Source organism: Chaetodon auriga, chromosome 3 (genome assembly GCF_051107435.1).
Source record: "Chaetodon auriga isolate fChaAug3 chromosome 3, fChaAug3.hap1, whole genome shotgun sequence".
NCBI lineage: Eukaryota > Metazoa > Chordata > Actinopteri > Chaetodontiformes > Chaetodontidae > Chaetodon > Chaetodon auriga.
This window is the reverse complement of record NC_135076.1, coordinates 14,777,735-14,803,224: the sequence shown is the minus strand read 5'-3', so window position 1 is coordinate 14,803,224 and position 25,490 is coordinate 14,777,735. Positions and strand designations below refer to the sequence as shown.

The 25,490-nt window shown below is 40.7% G+C and overlaps 1 protein-coding gene across 1 annotated transcript in view; it reads right to left on the bottom strand.

Annotated features, from left to right (window-relative positions):
- Positions 1–25,490, bottom strand: part of LOC143318636 (adhesion G protein-coupled receptor D2) — an 85,148-nt gene that overhangs the window by 42,088 nt on the left and 17,570 nt on the right. The window contains exon 21 of the mRNA XM_076727078.1: positions 22–63. Within this exon, the coding sequence (XP_076583193.1) occupies positions 22–63 (42 nt within the window). The remainder of the gene's footprint in view (positions 1–21; positions 64–25,490) is intronic.

Sequence of the window (25,490 nt, the reverse complement as noted above, 5' to 3'; positions counted from 1 at the left end):
TGAGACACAATGCAGACTTACCTCTGTGTTGTACACCCCATATATCAGGAAGATGAACAGGCCCTGCAAACACAGACAAAGAAAGAGAGAGAGGGAGAGGAGAGAGGAAGAGGAAGACAAAGTTGTTACAGTTGTTTTCTCTCTTATCATCTAGTAAAAAACAGAAGATCAAAAGTAATGAGTGGAGAGATGTGTACGGGGTGGCTTGATTCGGACTGAAGAAGAATGTAGTGAAAAGTGAGAAGAAGCCAGACTTAAAAGAGTGCAACTTCTCCAAACTGGGCCACCTCCGTAAGGCTCAGCTTGCGTTTGTTTCGTCTACAATAGTCGTGCTCCTCATTCCAGCCCCCACTAAGTCATCAAAGGCTCAAACCCAAGGTTCCACACGGCTTTATCAAAATAGAACATCTCAAGTGCCCGTGTTCAGTCTGTGTTCTTCAACGCAGTAACACACATATATCCAACTAAGCACCAACAAACACACATAAAACATACAAACTCACGTATGTATACTTAAACGCACAAAGTCAGAGCACTTGCAAACAAATGCAACGGACACAAATAGCCATAAACTGAGGAGAGGAAGACAATATGAACACAAACAGATATTAAAAAAGAAAAACACATATAACAGAGAGACCATCAAGGAAAACCACTGGAGGAGAGTGGAGAAAGAGAGAGACAGAGAAAGCATAATGAAAAAAATGACACATAAAAGAAGATATTTCATGTTCACAAAACTCCACGGCTAGTTCCCCGGGCCCAAGAATGCCATGCCCTTGGATGCATAAAGGCTGCACTTTTGGTCACAGAAAAACAGATATTTTTTATTCCAATCCATTGTGGCATCCATTGAATGTACAAGCTGTGCATTCGCTACTGTTGCCTCAAAGGAAACAGTCAGAACAACATTCTCAGAGCGCCGATTGAATTGTGCCACAAAAACATGCACAGAGAAAAATGAAAAGGCAGGTGAAATCCTATAAATTTCAAGGCTGATAGATACAGTAGATGCTTTGATAAGCCCTGCAATATGTCGATGTGGCTCGAGCTAACACAAAAAAAAACTTTTAAAAGTACATCTCTCCCCTTTCACCGCTTAGAGTGTGTCTGTGTTGCTTCATCTTTATACAAAGGTAAGGACACATGCTGAGGACAGGCAGGCACACCCTGGTCAATGCATCAATCAAGTTGAGTTTGGAGCATCCAATTTTTGCCGGAGAGATCTCAATGCATCACCATTGACAACATGATTTGGGGGCCCATTCAGAGTGACAGGCCGACGACGGCCGACGACGGCGACCTCTAGCCCATGCTACTGCCCATTCACCTCCTACTGGCTGCTCGCCTGTCCTCCAGGGACTGAACTGCCCTGTCAGGCTGTCAGGTGACACCTTAGGACATCCATCCTCTTTAAACTGACAATGCTGCTGGTTTCTGACATGCTGAGATATAACAAGAGATCTGGGACCCATAATTGTTTTACTTTTTTCAATTGCGTGTAATATTGGCTACAACCTAATAAAGTGCACAATGTCATTAAAAAAAATGTTTTTTTCTGCGTAATGTGACCATGAGGAGAATGACAAGGTCGCTTACGAATACCAGGGTTTGCACAAGTACACCTACAGCTGAGACTTCCTACTTTAGTCACACTTGAACTCTCCGTTTCTGCTCGGCACAAAATTATTCACAGTTCTAATTTTTTTCCGTAAGAGAGGACGTCACTAAAAAAAGTACAATCACCATTTAACACAGTGTTTTGGGTAGCAAAGGTAGCAAAGCCTTTTTCTCAAGCTAAAAATATCAACGACAAAGCTCTTGGGTCAGCTCCCAGCTACTGTAGCTCAAAGAGACTGTAAGGCTGCAAAGGTGGGAAGCTGTCCTTGACACTTTCCTAACATGATGAGCTCTGACCTTTCCTCACCAACGAGCTTTCAGAGGCCATGTATTACTTGATTTTACTAATCAGCTTTGCTCTGCCACACTTAATGGACTTTGTAACTTCAAATGTTTCACATGGTGCATGATTTCAGCAGGGAGGCTTCCATGATATCAAACAAACTAGGACAAAATGTTCAGAAAATAGGGCCCGCTGCAGCCCGTCTTTGGAATAAACTCCCAGCTGCCGTCAAGGAAGCTGGCTCCTTTGTAACTTTTGAACGTGATGTAGGCTGACTGTAGTAATTAAGTAAGTATTCCACTGTGTCCCTGCTTTAAAGTCACAGGAAATTAGTTGAACTATACATCACCAACAATGTGCAACAAAGGCCTCCTGGTCAATGCAGTGCTACAACTGTAGTATAGAGCCATTATTATAAGAATGTACTTCCATTGCTTTTAGCTGGGTTAAAAACAGGTTGAAACACAGCAGTAAGGCCACTGTAATGTGAAATATCACTTTTATTTTTTACTTAATGTAATTACAATCTGAACCTGTGATGCTGACTGACAATTAAAAAGCAAACTATTGTACATAGAGTTTAGCATGTTTGGCAACATACTCTCATTTACTCTTTTCACACACAAACACGCATGTACACAAGTACACACAGACAATAACTGACAGTGGCTGGTTAATTTGCAACACATACCCTATTGTATTGCATTAGAATTCCAATTTCTAACTTACTGTTGCAATTTGATTATCATGTTTTTGATCATTCCTCTTATTTGTAATTAATCTTTTGTTGTGTCGTGAACAAAGTGGGGAGAACATACTGTGCACATTAGGAAAAATGATCTATTAAAATGTAATTGAGTTAAAAATAAGTGGCAGCACAACAATAATGATTGTTTAAAATGTTAATTCATTAATATTCCCCCTAAAAAACAAACAGACAGAAAATGGGGCGCATTATTTAAATGCGTGTGTGCTTTTCTAAACCCAGTCCTGTTTCTTTTGAACTCAGCAGCAAATGCTACAAATTTATGCAAAGAACGAACGCGGTTGCTTTCAAAGTATTGCTATACTGTACATCAAACAGGGGAGCATAAATTAATTAGCATCCAGCTAATTAGGGAACAATTGTATGTTTAAAAAGTTAAAGCCAACAAACACTGTGTTTGACCAAAAACATTATCACCCAAGAGAGGTGTGCTATGCTGCGATGCAAGACAGAAAATAGCACTTGTTTAAACTAATAAGCGTGTTCCGTCTTATCAGATACTGAGAGCTCTGTCTGAGAAAGCAGAGAGAACAAATCACAGTCAGGGATGGATTTACTTACAAGAACTCCAAGTCCATTCAATTAAACCAGGATGCCATAGTTCTGATGCTGTCTACGACTGGCGGTCGGTGATGTTGACAGCCTCCTTTTGGAAAATTTACTTCATTCTACCTCTGCTGTCCTTGTAATTCACTCTTCCTAAAAGCATCAACTAAGTGCATTAAATGTTTAAGGCGCTCCATCAACCACTGGTAATACTTGTAATGAAAGCTTTATTCAAGTGTGTCTACTTAATAGCTTCAATATATCTGAAAATGTCAAATTAATTAAAAAAGCGTAGTTTCCTCAAACGTCAAAAGCTTAAGATCTTTGGCAAACGAAGCGTTTTTTTTATATCCTGTCTATTTAGATTGACAGATATTGCATTATTAGGTAAAAACGCTGTTTGAATTTCCATTTGCAGCTAACTGCATCAGTTCCCAGAGAGCAGCCCTGATTGGAGGCCTCTCACATATTTAGACAAGTGAATGAGCATGTAGGAGCTCAGTGTTTAGCTGGAGGATGCTTTCTTAGGAATACAAGGCTGTTGATGGATGTACTTGTAGCTGCCAGGATTGAGTCTGTGACCTTTCAGTTACAATTTTTATGTTGAAGTATGCCAGCGGCAGGTAACAACCAATACATAATGGACGGCATATGATTTATTTTTATCTGTGATGTAAAGTTCCGCATCATTTTTTTTAAGTATAATACATAATGCAATGCACTTTTCCTAAAACCCACAAAACACCAACGGCTATTTCAATCTGTCACAAAAATAAAATGAAATCAAGAATATGATGGCTGAAGACTGAAGCCCACATTGACTGACCGGTAAATTCTGCTGTAACTTGTGGTGTGTTCACAACTTCTACTGTTTCTGTTTCTACAAGCATGCTTTCAATACCCTTGCTGTAATGAAAGTTATGGACATACATCCAGATTTTACAGGAAAACTGCTGTTTGCCTAAATGAATGAATGAATTACTCGCATGAGCCCGACACATATAACTCATCCTGAGCACAGAGAGATAAATAAAGACAGGAAAGTAGAACAGACACTCAAGGATGGTTGTTTCCTGCATCTGATACTCGAGCGTCAGCGCTAACAGACTTCATCCTTGCACATGTCCAGCAGTCATGCAAACCTCCCCAACAAACTTGGCGGCGAACATTGATAAATCCATGTTAAATCCCATACATGAGCCCTAAGCTTCCACTGCATATATATATAGTCCATATTTTGGCAGACAGCACACTGTAGCAGTACCTCCTCATTATTTTGTGATGATAAACAAATTGATTTCACTTTTCATCTGGGGAGGTCACCTGCCCTGCTTTATACATGCTTCACCTGACACTCTACTGCAGGGCCAACTCAAACAATCCACAGTGATAGTTGCTCCACCTTTCCTTCTGTGTTACAAATAATTAGAAATTCTCAAGGAATAATGTCTCTGCATTTACCTCCTCCCGTCTTCCCATCCAGCACTCCTATTCCATATCTCCATCAACCTCCCAAATGTGTAAAGTTAGAGAGTGCAGCACTATCAGGGAAAGATTTCAGAAAACAGCAAGTTTATGACATTGTCCTTGGGAAACTAATTCTCAATGTAAAGATATGAAAACTATGATTAAGGAGGGAGGGCGGCGTCTTGGCAAGGAGAGAGCGACTGGCAGGGCAGCTTTCTCTTGCTTGCTGGAATATATTGCTGCTGTCAGCTTAGCGCTCGCTTTGTATGAGAGGGGGACAAAGAGTTAACGTGGTATAATGACTTGTGTAATACCACGTTTTTTAAAAAACAAAAAACAAAAAAAACAAAAACAAATGGTAAGTGTATTGGATGTTTTGAAGGATAATTCCTTTATCTCAATCTGATCCATTTTCCATAAATGTGGCTAAAGTGGCTCTATGGATTGTGCTAACTTTGCACTCTCCACCTCAGTTGTTTGAGGAAACAAGCACTCGTGTATATTGAGGTAAGCTGTGCAAAAACTCCTACAGCCTTCCAAAAAAAAAAAACTATGCTTTTTACATGAATCATTTCAAGCTTATCTCAGACCCAAAGTAAACATTATGGATAATTTCATCAGCATCAGCATCTGAGGCAACTTTGTTTGCATGTCTGCAAGCTGCGGATAGCTCTGTTTAGCGTGTGTTCGTGCTAGAGGAGTAGTGCATTTAACAAACTAGTTCCAACTTGCAAAAGTGAAAATGTCAAGACACACAAGTGAAGACACACACTGTGCAGTTTTCATCAACCAACACTACTGCTGGCTGATAGACTCCCGTTAAGGCTAACTGCTCTGCAAGCTGATTGAAGTACCACTCAGAGATTTTTTTTCAACTCGTGCTAATTATCCAACACAACTTCTTGCCAGCTACCATTCTAAGTTTGGATGATAATGGGTAAAGGAAAATGTATACCCAGATGCTTATTTTCATTTCTGGACACACTGTAAGGCCTCACACAGCATTTGACGTGTTGTACTTGTTTTCTCTAACCGTATGGAAAGCTGACCATTTGGTCCAGCTGGCCTCGGCCTTTCTTCCAGTTGATTTTGGGGAAATGAAACAAAGACTGTCAGACGACAAGTTTGATAAGCACTGCAAATTCATTTGTTGTAGTTACACAGCTGGGATCACTCATCCGTTGACACATCTATTTTCCAAGCCTGGCAAGTCACGCTCTGTGCAGCAAAAAGTTTTCCTCCTCAGTCGGCTGTGGAGAGCAGGGAGCGCAGGAACACCACCAGTTCGGAGAGCTTCGCTGTCTTTTGGGATGATCCTGTTGCCTTTCTGCCTTAATTTTTCCTATTCCATTTAATTTAGCTACTAATCTATGTAATCCAGTTTGAACAAATACAGTACATTGGACAACTATTAAAGTGAAATGACTCACAGCTGTCCTCTAATAGTCCATAGGGTAATCCTCCATTGCATTTATTTTTCAAGTGTATTTACAGGACAGTATAATTGCAGTTAAAGACAGTGTCACACATGTAAACGAACCAGATTAGGTGAGCCAGCTGACCCGGATGCAGATCTCTATGCAGTTAGTCATAGGTTAGGCTACTTTTTGTGTTTGCTTTCAGTCAGACTCAGAGCCAAGTGCTTGAAATAATTCACGTAAAACTTAGTCCTTGTTCCCGTTAATGTCTACAAAGGAGATGGCCAGTGCGAAGTCAGCATGACTCACAGAGCCACAACAGCCACATGTATGAGCATTATGCCACATTGAAATGAAATGGAATTATTCTTTAAGTCTACATTGGCAGTCACTCCAATGACTAACACTATGTAAGAATTTCATCAGCTCCACTCATCAAAAGACAAGTTACACTCGTGTCAGGCCTATGTGACCAGGCATGGTCACATACAGTCCGAGTTCAGTCCAGCAGCGCAGGACAGTAACTGAAGGCTACTTCAGTTTCTACAAAGCCCTTCGGCTCTCCAAACGTTAATATAGCTACACAGATACACACAGGGGTTCTGGCTTAGGGGCCCGCTTACCCCTTGAGCCCATACGCCTGTGCCTGTTTGGTGCCAGGTTGGCCTGTTGTATCCATGGTGCTTCTGCCAGCAGTACATTTCCAGATATGGATTTGAAAACAAGTTTCTATTTCCACTGTGTCGAATATGGTGACTGTCCTACACTTCAGACTGGCCTCCAGTGTTTTCTGATCAGCCACTTCGATGGTTAAAGCTCAAAGATAACTTTCCGTGTCCCCACAGCTGAGCGTCAACGTGATTTAAATTTAATCATCTGCCCACTGTGATTTGTTATGTGAAAAACAGTCAAAAACACAGGCATGGTCTTTTAAAGCCTCAAGCTTACATTGTCTCTTGTGATAAATTCAGCCTTTACAAACATACAATGTCAGAAATTAGTCATTTGGGCAAGTCTGTCATGTCAACACTTTGTATACTTTAAGCTGATCTTGGGCAAGCACTAAAACTAAAAACCATGACTCAAGTTACGGTCCATCTCAGCGCTCCTTATCTAAATAAAAAATAAATAAAACAGAAACCTCTCACAAATAAGAGAGCTGCATTTGGTTACTATTCATTACAGTAATTGTAAACCACACGTTCCACAGAGTTATTGGAAAAACTTCAGGCGCTGCCATTGCTCAATGTCAGAAGTGATTTATACATGTCTGACCCAAGATCAAAAATCAAAACAGATATACTTTTCACAAATGAAATCTCTCAATCGGACCAACAGCTTTCTCTTAAGTAGCTGAAGACCGCAACCTCCACATCCTTTCAGAGAATTCCAGGCTTCGGCGTCAGCCAATGCCAAAAATGGGAGCTATTCGAACAAGTTGGACCCGCCGTCAAATATCTCAGCCTAAATTCAAACACACAGAGACACTTTTCACAAATAGAGCTATCTGCATCCCCACTTGGCAAAAAAGGGGAGGAAAAATTCTGCCCTTGCACCTGGTAATCATTACGTAAATGAGAGACAGAAGAGGTTAAAATGCTGTGATGGGGGAAAAAGAAAAGAAATTCACACTTCTGCGCTGGGGCTTGCTAATGTCTCTGACCCCTCCACGCATAAACAGTTTAATTAACATGTATACATAACTTTCACTTTAACTGCTCATGGCATGTCAAATCAAAGTGTCTGTCAAAGCTGTGAGACAGGGAGTTGATGCTTTGCAGGTCCTCAGTTCAAATTCAGCCTGTGTAACTGCTCCAGCTGGCAGGAGAAGCTGGCAATAAGACACACAGGCAGGCAGACAGACGGGCAGGTAGACGGGCAGCCTGCCACTCTGTCAGTCTGATGAGGTAAACACCACCCAATAAAAGCTTTAACACCCAGCTAAGCTTTGCTCAACGCTCAACTCAAGCGTCAGGCAATACAGAGTGGTTTCTGTGGGGGAAAAACAAAATGTGAACCAAACATAGAAGAACTCAGTATGACTTTTTCATTTAGTCGAACAGGTTTTACAAACCCAGGTGGGTTGAAGTTGCGGTCGACCACTTGAGCATTCAAGAAAGACTGAAGATTTACCGTGCTGTTCAAATAAACCCATGCAAAAAAAAAAAAAAAAAAAAAAAAAGAACTGTGCTGTATCGAGAACAACCTCAGCCCTGTTTTCTGTTTATTTTGAATCTCAATATTTGTGAAATTAGCTGCAAGCAATTAACAATGCACGGGCCATAGTGTGCATCCAGTATCATTAAGCTCTTTATGTGGTTCTCCTCACAATGACGCATTACAGTGTATAGCCTGTGTGTGAAGGCGGGGTCGGGGTCAAAGTTCTTCCTGTTTCCATCCTGTTGTACATTATTAGGGAAGAGAAGAGCTATTAGGACTCTCCCTGTTTCTTTCTCACACACACACCATCCAGTCAATGGTGCTGTCACATTGAAGAGGGGACCCCCAAGCATGCCTAGCTATACATGGTGTATAGCTACAGAGGAAAACTGAGAGTGTGGACACACACACACATACAAACAGGCACACACCGAGGCCCGGCAGCAACACCAGTGCTGGTGTGCGATGGCTCAGGAGAGGAGGGAGAGTTATTAGCTTAGCCCTGAACCACCTACTTAATATAGGGGCCGGCGGTGATTGCTAACAGAGCCTGGCAGAGGTGACAGCTTTTGGCCCTGCTTGAGGAAATCCAATTGAAAAGCAGCCAAGAGGAACAACAACCCCGAAACAGATGTTGCTCGCTACCACTGGCGCAACTTGGGTACACACAACCCAGCGGCAACAAACCGCGGTGGCAAATCTGACACACAAACATACACACAGTGGACACAGAGCGGAGCACACACACGTGCACTGTAGAGTCACATGAAACTGTACAGTAACTGCTTGTGCAAGAGGGAAAAAAAGCAACAACAGAAATGTCTCCAAACACATAAATGCACCCAAGTAATTATTTGTCAAGCACACTCTTGGTGCTGTTTCTAGTATTTGCATTACAGTTGCCATTTTTATAATCTACGTTTTGTATTACTGATGCTTTAATGCGGTTTTCACACATTTGTCTTAATAATAAAGCACACTAAGACATCCTTTGATTTTTTTTTTTTTTTAAATAATACATAAATATAATGAGCTCTGAAGCACTTCATAAAGAGAATTTCTATTAGCATTTACCAGATAAATAGAGCACAATAAAATAACAATAAATGACATTAACAAATATTATTAAGATGAAACGGCATGATACAGGTGAAAAGTAACACACTCACACCAAACCAAAGACAAACACATATGCCGGGTATTTCCCTCCAGTTTAAACATGATTTAAGGATCCATAAACTATCAATCCAAGGTTACCGAGGAGTTTTTTCCAACGTGGAGCACAGAACACTCTCCCAGCTAACACAGAAATGGAATTGAGAGGAAAAAAAAATCAGTTTGTAAATCTGTTAAAAATATCTATATTGAGTGGAGGCAAAAACAAAACATTTCCCACTTGAGAATAGACCCACCCAACCATCCATCCATCCATCCTTCTTCTTTTCTTTTCTTTTTTTTTTTTTTAACATCTCTGGCAGGGGACTTCAGTGAAAACATAACACGCAGGCCCTCAAATCATTACAGGCCCTTGCTCCAATATTAATTGAGTTTGGCAAGGCTGACCATGCCTCAGTCATAATAACATTCATTTATTTTTTTTCTATTACCGCTACTGCAAAAGAGTAAGGGGTGGGGCGGGGGAGGGGGGTGGAGAGAGGGGGGAGAGAGAGAGAGAGAGAGAGAGAAAGAGGGGAAAAATGGGCTAAAATCAATTCTGACACATCTTTATTGCCAGTCGATGACAAATGATGGCATATTTGCCATTGCTCTGGCATCGTGTCAGTGTATGTCATATCGATTTTACATCAGATGGACAAATGTTATTGATGAAGCGCCCGAGTAACAGATGAGCACTCTATTTTACTTGTTTTATCGTTTAAATACAACAGAATGATGGGGGTTGGGGGGGGGGGGGCAGACTCATGTAGCGAATCTTTCCATTTGCTAATACACATGATTTTTTTAAAAACATTTTTTCTTTAAAATTAACTCAATTCTGAGGCGTTTATACAAACCGGGCCTGTTGGGAGTGGGTAACTACGCCCTGAACCTGATCACACTGCACACATGTGGTAATGTAATGGGGGGTGGTGGGGGGAGGGTGGAGGAAGAGCTCACGAGAAAGAGAGTGAACTGTAAACAAACTAGCTTTTAAACAAGACAATTTAGGGTTGCGAGTCTGAGGCGCCAAGCAAAACACAGCCATGGAAAACTGATACAAACTTTTAACACATGGGTCAAAGCAGGAGTCTTTGAACTGGTGAGGGAAAGCACGCTGCCAGTGCACAGAGCTGTTTAATTAAAAATACTTAGGTATCCAGCGGGCCTTTCTGTGGCGCCCCCCTGTCAAATTGTATGTGATCCCGCTGTCAATCTCCCAGGGTGTTTTCTAACAGCATAGTTTTCCACTGACAGCGAGGAAAGATGTTGGCAGAGAACAAGTCATGAAAAGCAGCAGCTGGGGACTGGGTTTGGTTTGAAGGAACTGTACACATGGACACGCACGTGCGTACACACACTCGCGTACAGTATACACAAACATGTTCTCTTACAATGTACATCAGCTGCTCGAATTACTGACGGACATCACACACATTTATGGACTCACATGCATCCATCAAAATATGCTACACATACACAAAGTTCTGAGTAAAAGTACAAAACCTTCTACTTGTAGATCTATTTAAAATGTTTCAGTCCATCAAATACAGCATGTTATTACATACTGCAACATTTAATTAATGCTTTGCATCAACAATTAATAGTCAGTGTGCACAAATTTCATCATTTAAGACAACTTTTGTTGGCCAACAAAGGGTAAACAAGCAGCGAAGCAGCATATAATGTAGCATCAAAGCTGTGTGAGAAAGAGAGGGTCAAGGGGACAAGGACAAATGAAATGAAGGTGACAAGTTTCTTTGCTTTTGATATGAATTTAAAGAGGATTCCTACATTAACAGAGAGCATCTTGCCTGCTGCTAACACTCTGGCTGAAGGCTGCAGAGAAACGCAAGCGACCTTTGTGACACATGGTATTGCCAACCATGCTTTTTGACCTGGCAGTGAGGAGCTGCACAGGGAAGGCATAACGCACACTACTCCCAGAATAGAGCAACCCTCGTGCAGGTGCCCACACAACCCAGCCAAAGGTACAGCTCCCAGGAATCAACCCTAGGTTTTTGTGGTGGTGGGTATGTAATTTGCCAACAGAGCCTCAGTTTTCTGTGGAAACAAATGTGTTTTTGTTCCATAAAAGAGCTTTTCTCAGGAAACAATGGCATGTGTACCCTTGGTCTATTCTTTCTGAGATGATGTGCAATGTGTCCAGTTATTCATATGCATACATTTGTATGCATGAAAACAAATTTAAAATCACCTGACAGATGCATGTGCACACACAAATGCACGCACGCACACACACCTTAGGCATACGCAGTAACATTGGAGCAGAATACCTAAAATTGCACCGCTGACAAGACTGTTGCAGTGCCCTTGACTAACAATGACAAATGGATGCAATATGCAAAGTCTGAACAAGTTGCTTTTGGGTACAAAAGGAAAAAGATTGCTTCAGGTACCATTATGGGATGCGTTTGCTCTCCTGTTTCCCAGCTGAGGTGAGCCGAGCTGAGGTTAATGGCATGTGTCAAGATCAAGAAGTGTGTAGGTGAGTGTGTGAGATGTGTGTCCATGAAGTCATGTGCGTGTGTGTGTGTGTGTGTGTGTGTGTGTGTGTGTGTGTGTGAGTGAGAGAGAGAGAGAGAAACAGAGAGAGTCTTTCACTTATTCAGTGGTGTGAATTGTCAGTGGGTGAGTCCTGAGATGCATTATTGTGCTAAATCTGTGACCTTGTATTTGCTGGGAATGTAAATGACAACAGATATGTTATTTGGAGAAACGATGCACTTTAAAGATACAAATTCCTTCTAAATGTGAGTGGTAATATCATCTTTTAATTAGGTGCATCTAACAGTCAAAGTTTTTTTTAATATAACAGAGAGCAGAAAACTTAAGAGAGAACAGTTGCAGAAAAAAAACACTTTTATCACTTAGTTTTCTCAGCATGCAGCAACAGCAGCAGCAGCAGCTTCACGCGCTTCTATTGTCACTTTCTATCTGCTTCTGTTGAAATAATTCCCCAAGCACATGTTTTATCTTCCATTCAACATGTCCAATTCAGTATTTTTTTTGTTTGTTTTCTTTTTTTCCCGGTTTGTAGGATTTAAATGACTTTTTAAATAACTAAAATGTAAAAGGTTAGTAGCTCAGAATTAAAGTTTTCAAAAACACGCCATTTGAAAGAGGATGTGAAGTAACCTTGTCTCTGTGTGCGAGCATGTGTGAGTGTAATATCTGGGTCGAATGGGTGCTTTCCGCGTCTGTGTCCGTGCACACACGCCTGCATGTATTTGTGTGTGCGTACCTTCGTGTGCGCATGTGCTACAGCACCACCATGGTGGCAGGGTGTATTCATCATTATAAACCGGCAGACTCGGCAACTGTCACATGCAATCACACTTCACTACGGTTCGCCGGACTTCAAAGTGAAAATGAATGGTAGTTCATCGACATGAAGACTTCATATATCTTCGTTTTTTTTTTTTTTCTTCTTTTTCTTGCTTTTATTTTTTGGAGGATGCTTGTCTCTTTCTCTCCCAGCCCCCTTTTGTTGTGAGGATCACTTGTGTTTTTGTCACTGTCTGAAATGCATGGTAGGACACATGGATTTTGGGAAAAAAAAAGAAATCTATTCCATCCATCATTTTCTATCAGGGAATTTAAAATCGGTTACTCAGGTTTTCACAGAAACCTGACAGAGTCTGCATAAAAAGCTTTTCAGCAATTAACTCCAGTGACAATGCCGCTCACATTTCCATATGGGATGGAGAATGTCCAGTATGACTGAAGTTATAGTGGACTTACAGCTGCATTAGGCTTTGTGTGCATGCTAGAGAGCACAAAGACTCCAAAACAACCTCAGCAGTGAGTCATGATTCCACATCATCTTATCAAGTTGTTTCACTGCTTGTTTTGGCAAAGACTTTCTTGTCTACAATTCAACAGAAGTAGAGCGACATGTGACCTTGTGAGGCAGCTAGATCACTAGATCACGCAAGAATCCACCTTGCCAGATTTCAAGTTGTGCACTTGTGGCCAAACCGCGGTGGTTCAGACCGATCAGCGTCCTTTGAGGAAGTACTGGCAGCCATGGTTGTGTTTTAGGTGTAATAACAGTGAGAAGCGACCGTTCAAAAACAACAATGGCGGCTCCTAAACAGGTTAGTGTAGATGCTGCTGTAGCATCAGTTCAGTTATATCACAACTGAACAGTAGTTCTTCACAAAGAGGGAAGAGCAGCCCTGAAGGCGTTTCTCAGTGGAAGAGATGTTTCTCGGTGTTCTCACAACCGGCTTTGGCAAGAGTTTCATTCCCCTATTACATCTTATGGTTTGTTGATCTGATTGACTGAAGCTGGAATGAGACAGACGGTGACAGACAGATGGATCATCCAATCACCTGCCAGGTATTCATTGAAAGTGCCCTTTTCTAAACTGTCTCCATGGAAGCCTTCTCAGATGGTTCTGTGTAACAAACGGTTGCATTTATACATAAGAAATACTTTTAATTAAGCTTTAAATGTTTAATGGTTGTTTAATAGTTAGATTTTTATATATACGAAATAGATTTAATTAAGCTTTAAATTAAAAAAAAAAACTCTTCAGTTCAAGTAAGTGGAATACTGTTGATAAAACAATTTATCCAATATATTGACGATTTCTTCAGTATTACCTCCCAATAATTCCAACAAATTAATGCCGTGCCGCTAATGCAGCAAATGACAGAAAAGCTCCTTTAACGATTGAAAGGTCTACATGGCATTAAGCTGTAATTGAACATGGCAAGTGTTAAATGTGATAATCATCAAATTTGTAACCACTAGAAAGTCAAATGAGCCATAATAATGCCAATGCTGCAGCTGCTGCAGGTCTCTCGCACCACGGTACAGCTTGCCTTTAATCTAGTAATGACTCTGAAATGTCACTGTGCTTTAAAAAACTGCAGAGATGAGGCTATAGGTCTCCCTGCCTCCCTCCCTCCCTCTCTTTCTCTCTGCCCTGGCCCGGGCCCGGCTCTCGCTCTCAAGCTGTTTGATTGGCACATGCTTTCACTTAATGAGGGATAATTACTAAGGAAAACAAGTGGGAGACCACATCTGCTCAGTGTAAAAAGAAGTCCAGGCCTGGTGCAATCCGTCAGACGGGGCTTTCAGGTTATGTGTGTGTGAATGTTTTACCCACCTTCAGCGGCCTCCCAGCCCGACACAGACCCACCAGGACCCTCCCTCCGCCCCGTCCCGACAAGAAGCAGATTAATAGGAATCAGCGTGTGGCTGTAAACACTCAAAGGGAAGAGTGTATATTTGTGTGCGTTGACGCGCATAGGAAGTGACCCGCGGTATCTGTCGGGGACAAGCCAGGGGCCACGGCAGGAAGGGCAGGAGGCCAGTGGGGACGATCAACATCAACATCCCAATCAGTGTCCTGCTGCCAGAGCTGTTGTTTCCCAGCTCCCATCGCCACTGTTTTGTTTACTTTCACACAATGCTGTAAGGGTGCTGCTGGCCATAACTCATCTGTGCACGGGATTTACTTTGTGCTAAATGGTTTCTTAATGACCTGCCCGTGTTAACAGGTAGTTGTCTGATTATAGTCTACTGGTACTGTAAATCAAAGTTTTAAGGGTCCCTTGTCATGTTTAAATGGAGTAACTGTAAAAAAAAAAAAAAAAAAAAAAAAATTTGCTTGACTGGCAAAATTACTATTTATCGTATTGTTAAGTAGACATTAATTTAAAGAGACAAATGTACACGTGTGTGTGTGTGTGTGTGTGTGTTTCAGAAATTAACACTCAAAACAATGTTTTAGTCTTGACATACTCAATCAGAACTGAATACAGTGACTATTCTGTAGGTGGAGGTTCATTTGTGCTTGACGCTCTTGACAGCAGCCTCTCAACAAAGTATATTTCACAACTTAACCTCTCCACTGTTTTCATGCATGAATGGGCTTGAAACTAAAAGTTTTTTTGCTTAGTTAGTTCAACAACTACAGTAATCTCGCTTGTTTTGCCCGCTTTATTTTAAGGCAGTGAGACAGTACTTCACAATGCCAGACATTCTAAATTTCCATTCATTACCCCTCTTCAGTGAAAATTAGACACCTGGTGCCAGTGGCGAGCTGACCGAGCCTAAATAAAGTTAATATTAAGTCTAAATTAATTTTTCAAATTCATTGAATAGTCATTTGTCTCAAATATATTTGCTAGAAACAATCTAATACTAATTTGATATTGAATAGCAATAGATTTGACAATAAAAATCATAAACCCTGACTAATATGGGATTTAAGGAGAGCAGACCTTCACTTAATGGGGATCACTTCAGCTGCTTTTATTTGTCTTAGGCTGGCCCATGGCAATCATGACTTTAATTGAACCGCACTGCCTCTCTCATTTTGTAAACCAGCATGTAAGACAATTTAGCATTAATCTCCTCACTTGATATCAAAGCTGCAGAACAGAACTGCATTTTCCGTCTTTTGAAATGATCTAAAAAGAGAAGCGAGACAGCAGCGTTTATTTGCTTTAACCTTAATGCAGCAAAAAGAAAATGGCTCACGTGTAAGCTGGATCTGACATCTGACAGCCTTTTAACCTCCCAACACCCTCACCCCCCTCCTCCAACCCATTCAACCACCTCCCTGCCACCCACCCACTAGAAGAACAACAGGGTTTTGCTTTCTTGCCCTGTGCTGACCCAGTTCTCGCTAATTACCCACAAAGTATACATCAAAGCCGGGCAAATCTGCAGATCTGCTGCAATGTGGCAGGGTAAGGCAAACCAGGACTATCCCTAACCTAGTCACAAAAAGCCATCACTGATGTGTGTGTGTGTGTGAGAGAGTGCGCGCACGAGTCAAGTGGCGTCAGCCAATACAAAAGGCAAGGTGCTGAACTTATAAATAGAATGGTCATTGTTTCAACGCAGGTAATTTTGGGTGTCGGAGTTGTTCCTGACACTGTCGGCTGTGTGGGTTGGATGAGGGGGAGGAGGGGAGGTGGAGGAGTGAGGTCATGAAGTTGGGAGTCAGCTGATGGGATAACACGCCTGTTGACATGGATACACACGCATACACAGACAAATGTGAAACCATGGACACACACGCATATCGCTAAATCAAAGAACAGATGAAAATATGGACGCAAATGTGAAATAAGAGATCAAATGAAAGCACACTCTCCCTCTGTCTGTCTCCTTCTCTCTCTCTCACACACACACACAGACACACAGACACACAGACACACACACACACACACACACACACAGGTATGGTAGGGCAGGGGCAAAGGGGATGGTTTGCTTTCTTATGACACAGGCCATTACTAAATTGAGCTGGCAGGTAATTCTAAGGCAAATAAATGCCAGCGGGTTTAACACAAGGAGAGGTCTTCGGGGTGCCGCTGTGAGCAATGACAGGAATTCTCTCGCCTCTTTTGACAGGAAGCCTATTATTCTCACCGCTTTATTTTCCCAGGCCAGTTTTTAAAAACTGATCTCTCCCATACTATTTCAACCCCCCAAAAAATCAGTCCTCCTTCATCTGAATTACCGCCGCTTCCTTGCTCATTTTCGGTTGCCGTCTCTTCACTCCCAGACTCAATATTTACAGTAGAAGAGAATATGTGTAGGTTGATTTTTTTTTTTTTTTAACAACTTCTTTCACTGAATCCTTTTCAGTTAATTTCAAGGGTACTTAGGTGACCATTTTTACGAGGGCTTTTCTGCACAAAAACCTTGATGCTAATATCCTGAATTAAGCCTGTCGGTAAGAAATCCTCCCTTGAAGTAGGTGAACGTAGAGCATTATGAAATGTGCAACAGAGCTCGAATGTTAATGCTGCTCAAACTTAAAACAAAATAAACATAAAAATACAGCCAAAGATGAAAAGACAAAAGAGCAAAAATAAGAACAAGTTGAGACAAAACACACTATAAATACACTACTTAAAAAAGCTGTGCTACATCCTCATTATAAGTGCCATCTCAGAGAAGCGTGGTGGGAGTCAGCGCTGACCTTGGTATCCCGTTTGAATATTGTTTTAATGCCGCGGCTGGTAATTGAGGATGCAACGCAAACAGTGGACTCTTTTTCAAAGGGAAAGTTATTTTCCCAGGCAATGGGAATGCAAACAATGCTGTCGTGCATTTATTTGTTTGTTTTTCAACTCCACCTCATAATTATCCAAGACACTAATTAAAATATGGATTTATAAATAAATCTCCATGATTTTACCTATGACTACATGAACTTACAAGTTTTCATCACTCTTGCGTGGAGGCTTGTTTTTATTCCTTGAGCATATGCTTGAGGATCTTGTTGTTTATAATTGTTATTTGTAACGATCTTATTAAACTGTGTGTTTTAAAATATCTCATTATTTGCTGTGTAATTAAAGGCCACTATAAATGTAAAATATTTGTAATATGAGAAAGATTCATTAGAAGTTAATTTAGTTCAAGTGCTGCATTTTTCAATTTTGAAATAAAACTATTCAAAAGTATTAGAGTATAAAGTACATGTACTGCGTGAGTATATAAAGCATTTACATTGTAAATAAATGTAGTTTTCATCCCATCAAGTGTCGATTGAAAATTCTTACTGTGTACTACTAATGAGTTTGTCAAAGTAGAATACGTTACACAGAATGGCTCCACGTCCCAGTGTATCCAGCACACTGGGAGAGATGGCTGTTGTTTTAAATTGTGTGTGATGTGAGACACAGCCGACTCTGAATAAGGAGGTCAAGGGAATACGGTTCCTGCTTTCTCAAACAATCCACAATGAAAAACATTTCCCTCCATAATCCGACCGGTGAGAGGTTTGCCATGTATGCTCCTGCTCATGTCCATGGATCAGTGTGTGTGTGTGTGTGTGCCTGCACAGTGTGTGAGGGGGGAGCAGGGACTGGGTTCCAGCCAAGGCTCTACTGAAAATCAACCTTTTCTGCTTATGTGGTAACTTTACTATAATCCAACTATGTGACAGTGATCCTGGTGGATTTCTGCATCAGAATTCTATTCTGTGTTTCATTAAAATTAATTCAGAAATCTAATTTCTCCATAAATGTAATATGGTTTTAATATCAAGTAGCAATAAGATAACAATAAAATCTGCAAATGTGATTTTTTTATTTTTTTTTGCATGCCTCTTATTTTATTGTTTCATGATATATATATATATTTTTTAATCTCACGCTTAATGGCAGATTTAAATCTGGAGTTTTCATAAATGCTGTCTCATTGGCTTTTCCACACTGTCAGCGCTGACACTGTGGGGGAATCCTGACAATTTCCCAACATGAAATACATCACATGAAAAAATACTACATATTGGCAAAATACCAGCTACTGCAGCTTATTTACAGAAGTATCACTATCAATCGTCAAAAAATGAGGTGAGCCTCAATTATAACATGGTACAGCAGGAAAAAAGAAACAGGGAGGGAGAGCAGGAAAGGAAAAACGAGGCTGTGAATGGGCCGGTTGTGCGGGGCCGGAGGAGTGGACTGGAGATGACTGACTGGGAAACTGGATCCAAGTTCTGCTGTTTTTGTTTCTTCTGCCAAATGAGAAATTAAAATAACTTCTAACTCCTCGGTCAGTAGGGGGTTGTGGGTAATGGTGACAAGTGGTTATGCGCGCACACACACAGGCACGCACACACTTACAATACTTATGAGGGCATTACATGAAAAATTCAAGCTGGTCTGCACAAGATTAGAAGTACAGGATCACACACAGACACTGACACATAAACTCCAGCGTCACGTGCTGGAAGCTTTTGGCTTATGTTCAGCATACGCCAGCCAAAAACTCTTTTTATCCACTGGTTTATTCTCTGCTTTTGCTCTCCAGATTTTTGGCAGTTTATTCTTACCTGGCCTATTTAACAGCAAATGCCCTCTAATTCTTCATTGGACAGCATGGGGTTAGAGTTAAAGCACAGGTTGAAATTATAATTTGGAGGAGAAATATTTGTGATGCACCAGCTTTTTAGGATGCATGAACCAGGCTGCTGCGAGACAGCAGCAACAGCAAATCACACCTGATTAATAAGTGACAGTGTTAGGCATAACAGAGACCCCAATATGGATCCACTTACATGTGATTTATTTAGTTTTCTACTTCAACAACAGGTATGGAGATGGCTTTATTCTGGCTTTTATGAGAGCCTCAAACCTGCAGGTTGACTCAAGGTAATATTAAGGGCACGCTTTCTCCCACTTATAGTATATAGGAAAGTTTCCAGTCTTGCCTACCACCTGTTAAGGCCTAAATAAGAGCTTCCCGTAAAAATCATCGGGCCTCGCTGTTTTGTTATTTTTATTCTGTTTGTAAAAACCAAGTAATAGAGGAATAAATAAAATCTTCCATCTGATTCATGAAACATTTACAGATCACTGACTTGTTCTTACACATGTGAAACAACAAACAAGATTGATCTTAAAAATGGTGACGTGTCATTAGCATATGTAAATGAATCATGAGCAATTAAACACCCACAATCCACATCTTGGCTCAAAAAACAACTGATCCAATAAGCGCTGCAGGTGGACTAACAATTTGCCAATCAGCGCTGTGGGACTAACCTTGTTGTCAAGTGTTGTCAAATTGGCGACAATGGCGGCAATTACAGACGCTGCGACACTGTAATATCTTTGCTCCGCTCCACTCTTAAACCCTCTGGCAAAAGCAGCATGTTAGCATGGCTATGCATCACTGCTCACTTAAAATTATGTTAGATTCAGGCAGATACGTTGGTCTCCAGTGACTGGTTAGGGAAAATTGAATCCTAATCCCCCACAGAAATCGGTTAGAGCGGAGGCAATGCTACACTGAGCTGGAAACAGAGTGTAACGAGTTAACAATCCTGTCTGATATCAGGCTAATCAAGTGTGTAATTTCTGTATTTTTAAATATGCTGGCAAAACATAGTGAAAGCACAATAAAAGAGCATAGAGTAAAATGTTTTACAATACCAGCTCTATTGGACTTTCATTTTACATTTAATGTGTCATCCTGAACATCTGTAAATGTTGCTTTAATAATATTACATTTTTTTTAATTAAAAAATACTGAATGAATCTCATTAGCAGGACAAAAAGCTGAATTAAAACTGAATCTGTGCATATGAGCTCTTTATGAACGAAGTCCATTGTGAGGTCTGGAATGCTTACATGCCGTTGGGTGGAGACTTTTTCAAATGAGTATAAATGTGTAAAGATTAAGAACAAAATGATTTTACAGTTTTTTCCAGCTGTGAGCAGTCACATCTGAGGTGACATTTAATAAAAGGATGATAAAATCCTGCCAGTGCATCAGTCCGAGCTTATCCATATCTGGCGGTGATAACGCCATGCTTGTGCATTATGATAAACTGGGAATAGAACCATCAGTGGTACAAATACAATTTTGTAGTAACTGAGCTACAGGACAGACAAGAAAAATCCCCCCTTCTCAAACAATCACTTCAGATGCTGTAAAAGCATTGCTTACTCACACAACAAATCTCCCATATGGCAAAAATCAATAAGCAGAGCAACACTCTATTGATCATATCTATATCTTGGATACACGCTGATGTCATGCTCCACTAGCCAAGTGTGTGAGTGTGAGTGTGTGTGTGTGTGTGTGTGTGTGTGTGTGAAAGTGAGGCGGTGCTACATTTTGAATTAAAACTACGCCTCAGATAAAGGGTTACTTTCCCAGGCATTACTGGGTGTCTCTCCCCACGTTCGACTTGTAACTACAGATATCCTCATGGAATTGAGAAGCATGCACTGATGCAATATACAACAAACTGTAACGCAGTGTTGTCTTTAACAAGTGAAAGGCAGTTTGTAAATTTTAAGAGGTGGGATTTTTCTGACAGAACGTAAAATAATTGCCCTGACGAAATTTCCTTGTTTATCCGAAGAGGTAATGAAAGAGAGCTTTAAAACTTGTTACCACTTCAAGCTGGTGATATCAGAAAGAGAAGTCAGGTCAGCACTGTGCATTGTGCTACTCTTTCAAATGAGAAACTACGAAACCAGTACATAATTGCTGCTTTATTCAAAAACATATACAGTACTTCTTTTCTAAAGTCAGATTTAACCTCGAGTGAAATGATAAATTTCACTTCCAAAGCTTTACTGAATGCCTGTAAAATCTCATTATCACTCACCAGTCTGTTCATTTCATAAGAAAGGCGAAAACATTGTTGTCATCAGTTCCTGTGACATAAAAGACCATAATGTGATATGAATGAAACGGCTCAGATAAATTCTCTCATTGATTTCTCTATATTTCGACGCTGGAATGACAAGGCACAGGGTTGCCCTCCACAGGCAGCAAAATGGCATAACAGAAGTAAAAGAAGAAATCCTACACAGATATCTTTCCTGCAGAGTTACCAAAACAAACCACAGGAACTCGCTCGTACTCTCACCAACTTGCGGTAGACGATCATTACCCTAACATTTTCTTTCCGACTCCCTAACTTCCTTCACCTCTCTGCTTTGTTTTCTCCCTCTCCTCCTTTCTCTTCCCCCGCCGTCTCCCCCTGCAGCTCGAAGTTATTGATAGTTTAAAGTTATGGGCTAATAATAAGATGGACACTGCATGGCCAGGAGCCTATTATTCCCAGGTAATGGATAGTGCGGGGGTTTTGAATGACATTGCCCAGAGATTGCATGACGAAGGGTGGAGCGATTTATGGGCTACCCAAAGACACCCCCCCCCCCACACCTCTCCCTCACACACACACACACACACACACACACACACACACACACACACACACACACACACACACTCACACAAAGTGCTATTTATCTCTAGCTTGATAAGGAAGCAGATGAGGCATGCCTTTATTTATGGTGAAGATGTTCATAAAAACTACTGGCTCAGAGTAGGAATTTAGAATTGACAACAGCGCACCCATTTAAAACTTCACATGCACCTTGCTGATGCTGTCCAACGCAAACCACATGAAAACAACTTTGCGTTTTGGATGGTCTTGCATGACATGATATCGTTGTGTGATTTTTCAACCATTTGGCTTTCATTTTAAAATCCCAAAATCTCACACATGCAGGGATTTTTGATTTTTGATTTATTTTTTTGACAAAATCAGTGACATAATTATTTCATCCCTTCCTGATGAATAAGGCGTTGTTTGGCTTATGAATGTTACTGCACTGGTCAAGACCGAGTTTGGTGAAAATCGGGACATCAAAATGAAACATGCCTTTTTAGTTGCGTGGCTTTCAGATGCAAATAAAGTGCTTCAACATGACCAGCAGACAAGTTGAGAAAAAAGAAAGCATGCTCCTTAGTTTTAATAAACAAATTTAACAACTTCTGCACATCAGTAATGAAGTTGTGGTGAAGTACCACAGATACAGATATATCCTGGCTGCTACTTTCATCCTTTATCAGTCAATGAAACACAAGTAAAAATCAAAAGCCCTGGTTGCTGAGACAAGTGCAGGAGGCATGCATGCATTTATGCCAGGTTTAAAATATGTTTGCTCAAAAACGGCCTGCTCAGGTCTCTATTGAGTGGAATCCCAGCAACAGTAGAGACACTTCAGACAGTGTTGACAAGATGCAGGGTGAAGAGGAGTAGCAGGGAGGGCATGAGGGAGTGCAATGAAAAAGGCTTGTCAACATTATCTGTTTTATTGATTTAACAGTAAAGGCTTGCCGCTTAAGCTTTATGTTGCTTTGGCTTGCTCCAATGAAAATACAACAGCAGCAAATAAAAAACGATTTCCTAAAAAACTTGAGCGTTTTTATTTATTTTTTATCTCGGGCCTACCAGCTCAGGTTTTGCATGCATTATTGTGAAGCTTTCACACATTTCATCATCTTTATGAGTAACCATTATGGTGGGATTATGTACAACTCTGCTGTCCCTCCCAAAGGCATCAGTGCCACGAAGGAGGGCAGGACAGTCTTAGAGAGGACAACGGTGGTCAGTGTACTGCAGGGTCTAAGTAACGTATTGGATCATCGAGGCTTAGTAAAAAAAGAAAAAAAAAGAAAAAAGGCCCATTTTCAAGAGTCTACAGCTCTATGAGGCTGTACTTTAGTCTGGAAATGCTTTGAGCAAAGTGCCCACATCAGCATGCAAACATGATGACAATAATAAAGGTAGCAAGTTGATGTTTACTAGGTATAATGTTAACCATCCTAATATAATGTGTCAGCATAGTAACATTTGCTAATTAACACTAAGCACAAAGTACAGCTAAGGCTGTTGGGAATGTCATTATCTTTGCAGGTATTTGGTCACAAACCTTGACCAGATAATGGCAAAGTTTTTACCATTCATACATGTATTTCTGTATCAAATTTCACTGCAATCCAAAGTAATAGTTGTTGAGACATTTCACTGTGAGCTGAAAACGTCGACCTGTTGGTGGCGTGAAAGCTAAAGTCATTAGCACTTGACTATCCGTTGCAACTTCCATTGCAATCCATCAAACTGATGTCAGGTTACTTCATGTCTAAACCACAAATGTCAACCTTCTGGTGACATTGAGGAGAAGTCAAGGGATCACCAAAATCAGTAGGCTTCAAAAAGTCCTTAGTCACATGTGAATTTGAATTTTACATTTCCACCTTGTTCAGCAAAAACTGAAAAGGGTCTTGTGTAGTTGTAGTTACGAGGTATCCTATTCCGAGGTCACCATCATGGCTGAACAGGCAAAGAGAAGAACACCAGTACAATTAAAAGTTGTATTTATTGTTATTTTGTAATTTTATACTTTCGTATTTTATTTATTTTTTGGGCATCCCCAATAAAAAAATATAATAAGAAAAGACCTACATGAATGTGTAAAACACAGGATTTTGAGGATTATCACTTTAAGTGCCACTACACCCCATGCAGACCAGAGAGCAGTGGGGTCAACAGAGTGTGTCATTGGAGCAGCTTGGAGCCTGGTAGGGTTCCTGTTGTGTCTTGACCTGTTGAGGCTTATCAAAGACACACTGCGTAGTTCTTTTATGCCAGAGCAGCTGGTTATTACCAGAGGCCTCATACAGCTACCCAGAAACCCCATCAACACACACAAACAGACACACATACAAAACACATGTTAAATGATCTAGGTTTTTATGCAAAAGAGGTAGCACGAGGCATTAAGGTATTTTCTTAACATTGTGTCATTAGTGTTCAGAAGAGATGTTTTTGTACAGAATGTACCAAATTTGCAATGTGTGATTTTGAATAATTATAACTGGAACAATTTGAATACTGTTTAATGGGGCTGATTGGGAGAAAGATGAGGTGAACAGACAAATAACAGACCAAGAGAGGCAGACAGATAGACAAAGGCTGCTGACAGACAGAGGGACAGCTGAACTTACAGAGACAGACAGACAGATGCATGAGACAGAAACAGAATAGAAATCAATATGTTGTGTTAACATGTGAGACTGTGAAGTCGTATAATAAGAGCCCAGAAAAACCTTCCATATTAATTACTGTCGACACAGAAAAAAAATATAATTAGATATGAGGGGGAAACAGAAACTATTTATGGCAACTGAAGGGCCTTGCTTAATGATCAGACTGCAGCTAAAACCTCTATTGATTTTCTCGTTAAATATACAGCTCAATTAAAGATACAGCTGATTAAAAGACGACTACAAATCACAGCGGTGGATCTGGACATGCTGGGGAAGCTGTGTAACATGAGGCCGTCCGCTGCACTCAGAGAAATACATGATTTCACCCCCACGCTCTCTCTCATCACTGCAGTGCAGTGGGAAATAAGGCTACACAGGTATTAGTCTTTTTCCACGCGAAAACCAAGTCAAAGTTGTGACCATTTCCAGATGGAGCTGTAATGCCCACAGGCACGCTACTTGTGGGAAAACGATGTGTTTAATTTCAGCACTAAAAGCATAAAATCAACGCTGATAAGCCACAAACAACAACAATAACGCTGACCTCAGAATACATAAGAAGAAATAATCAAACAAACAACACAAATCGACTTTCCTTGTTAAAATGAAGCACCTGCTTAACCCAAGCCAGACCAAGGCTCTTTTTTCCCCTTTCTGCCTCAGCCTTGTCGCTGACAAATAAAAACCTTGACAGTCTGTGTGCCCTAA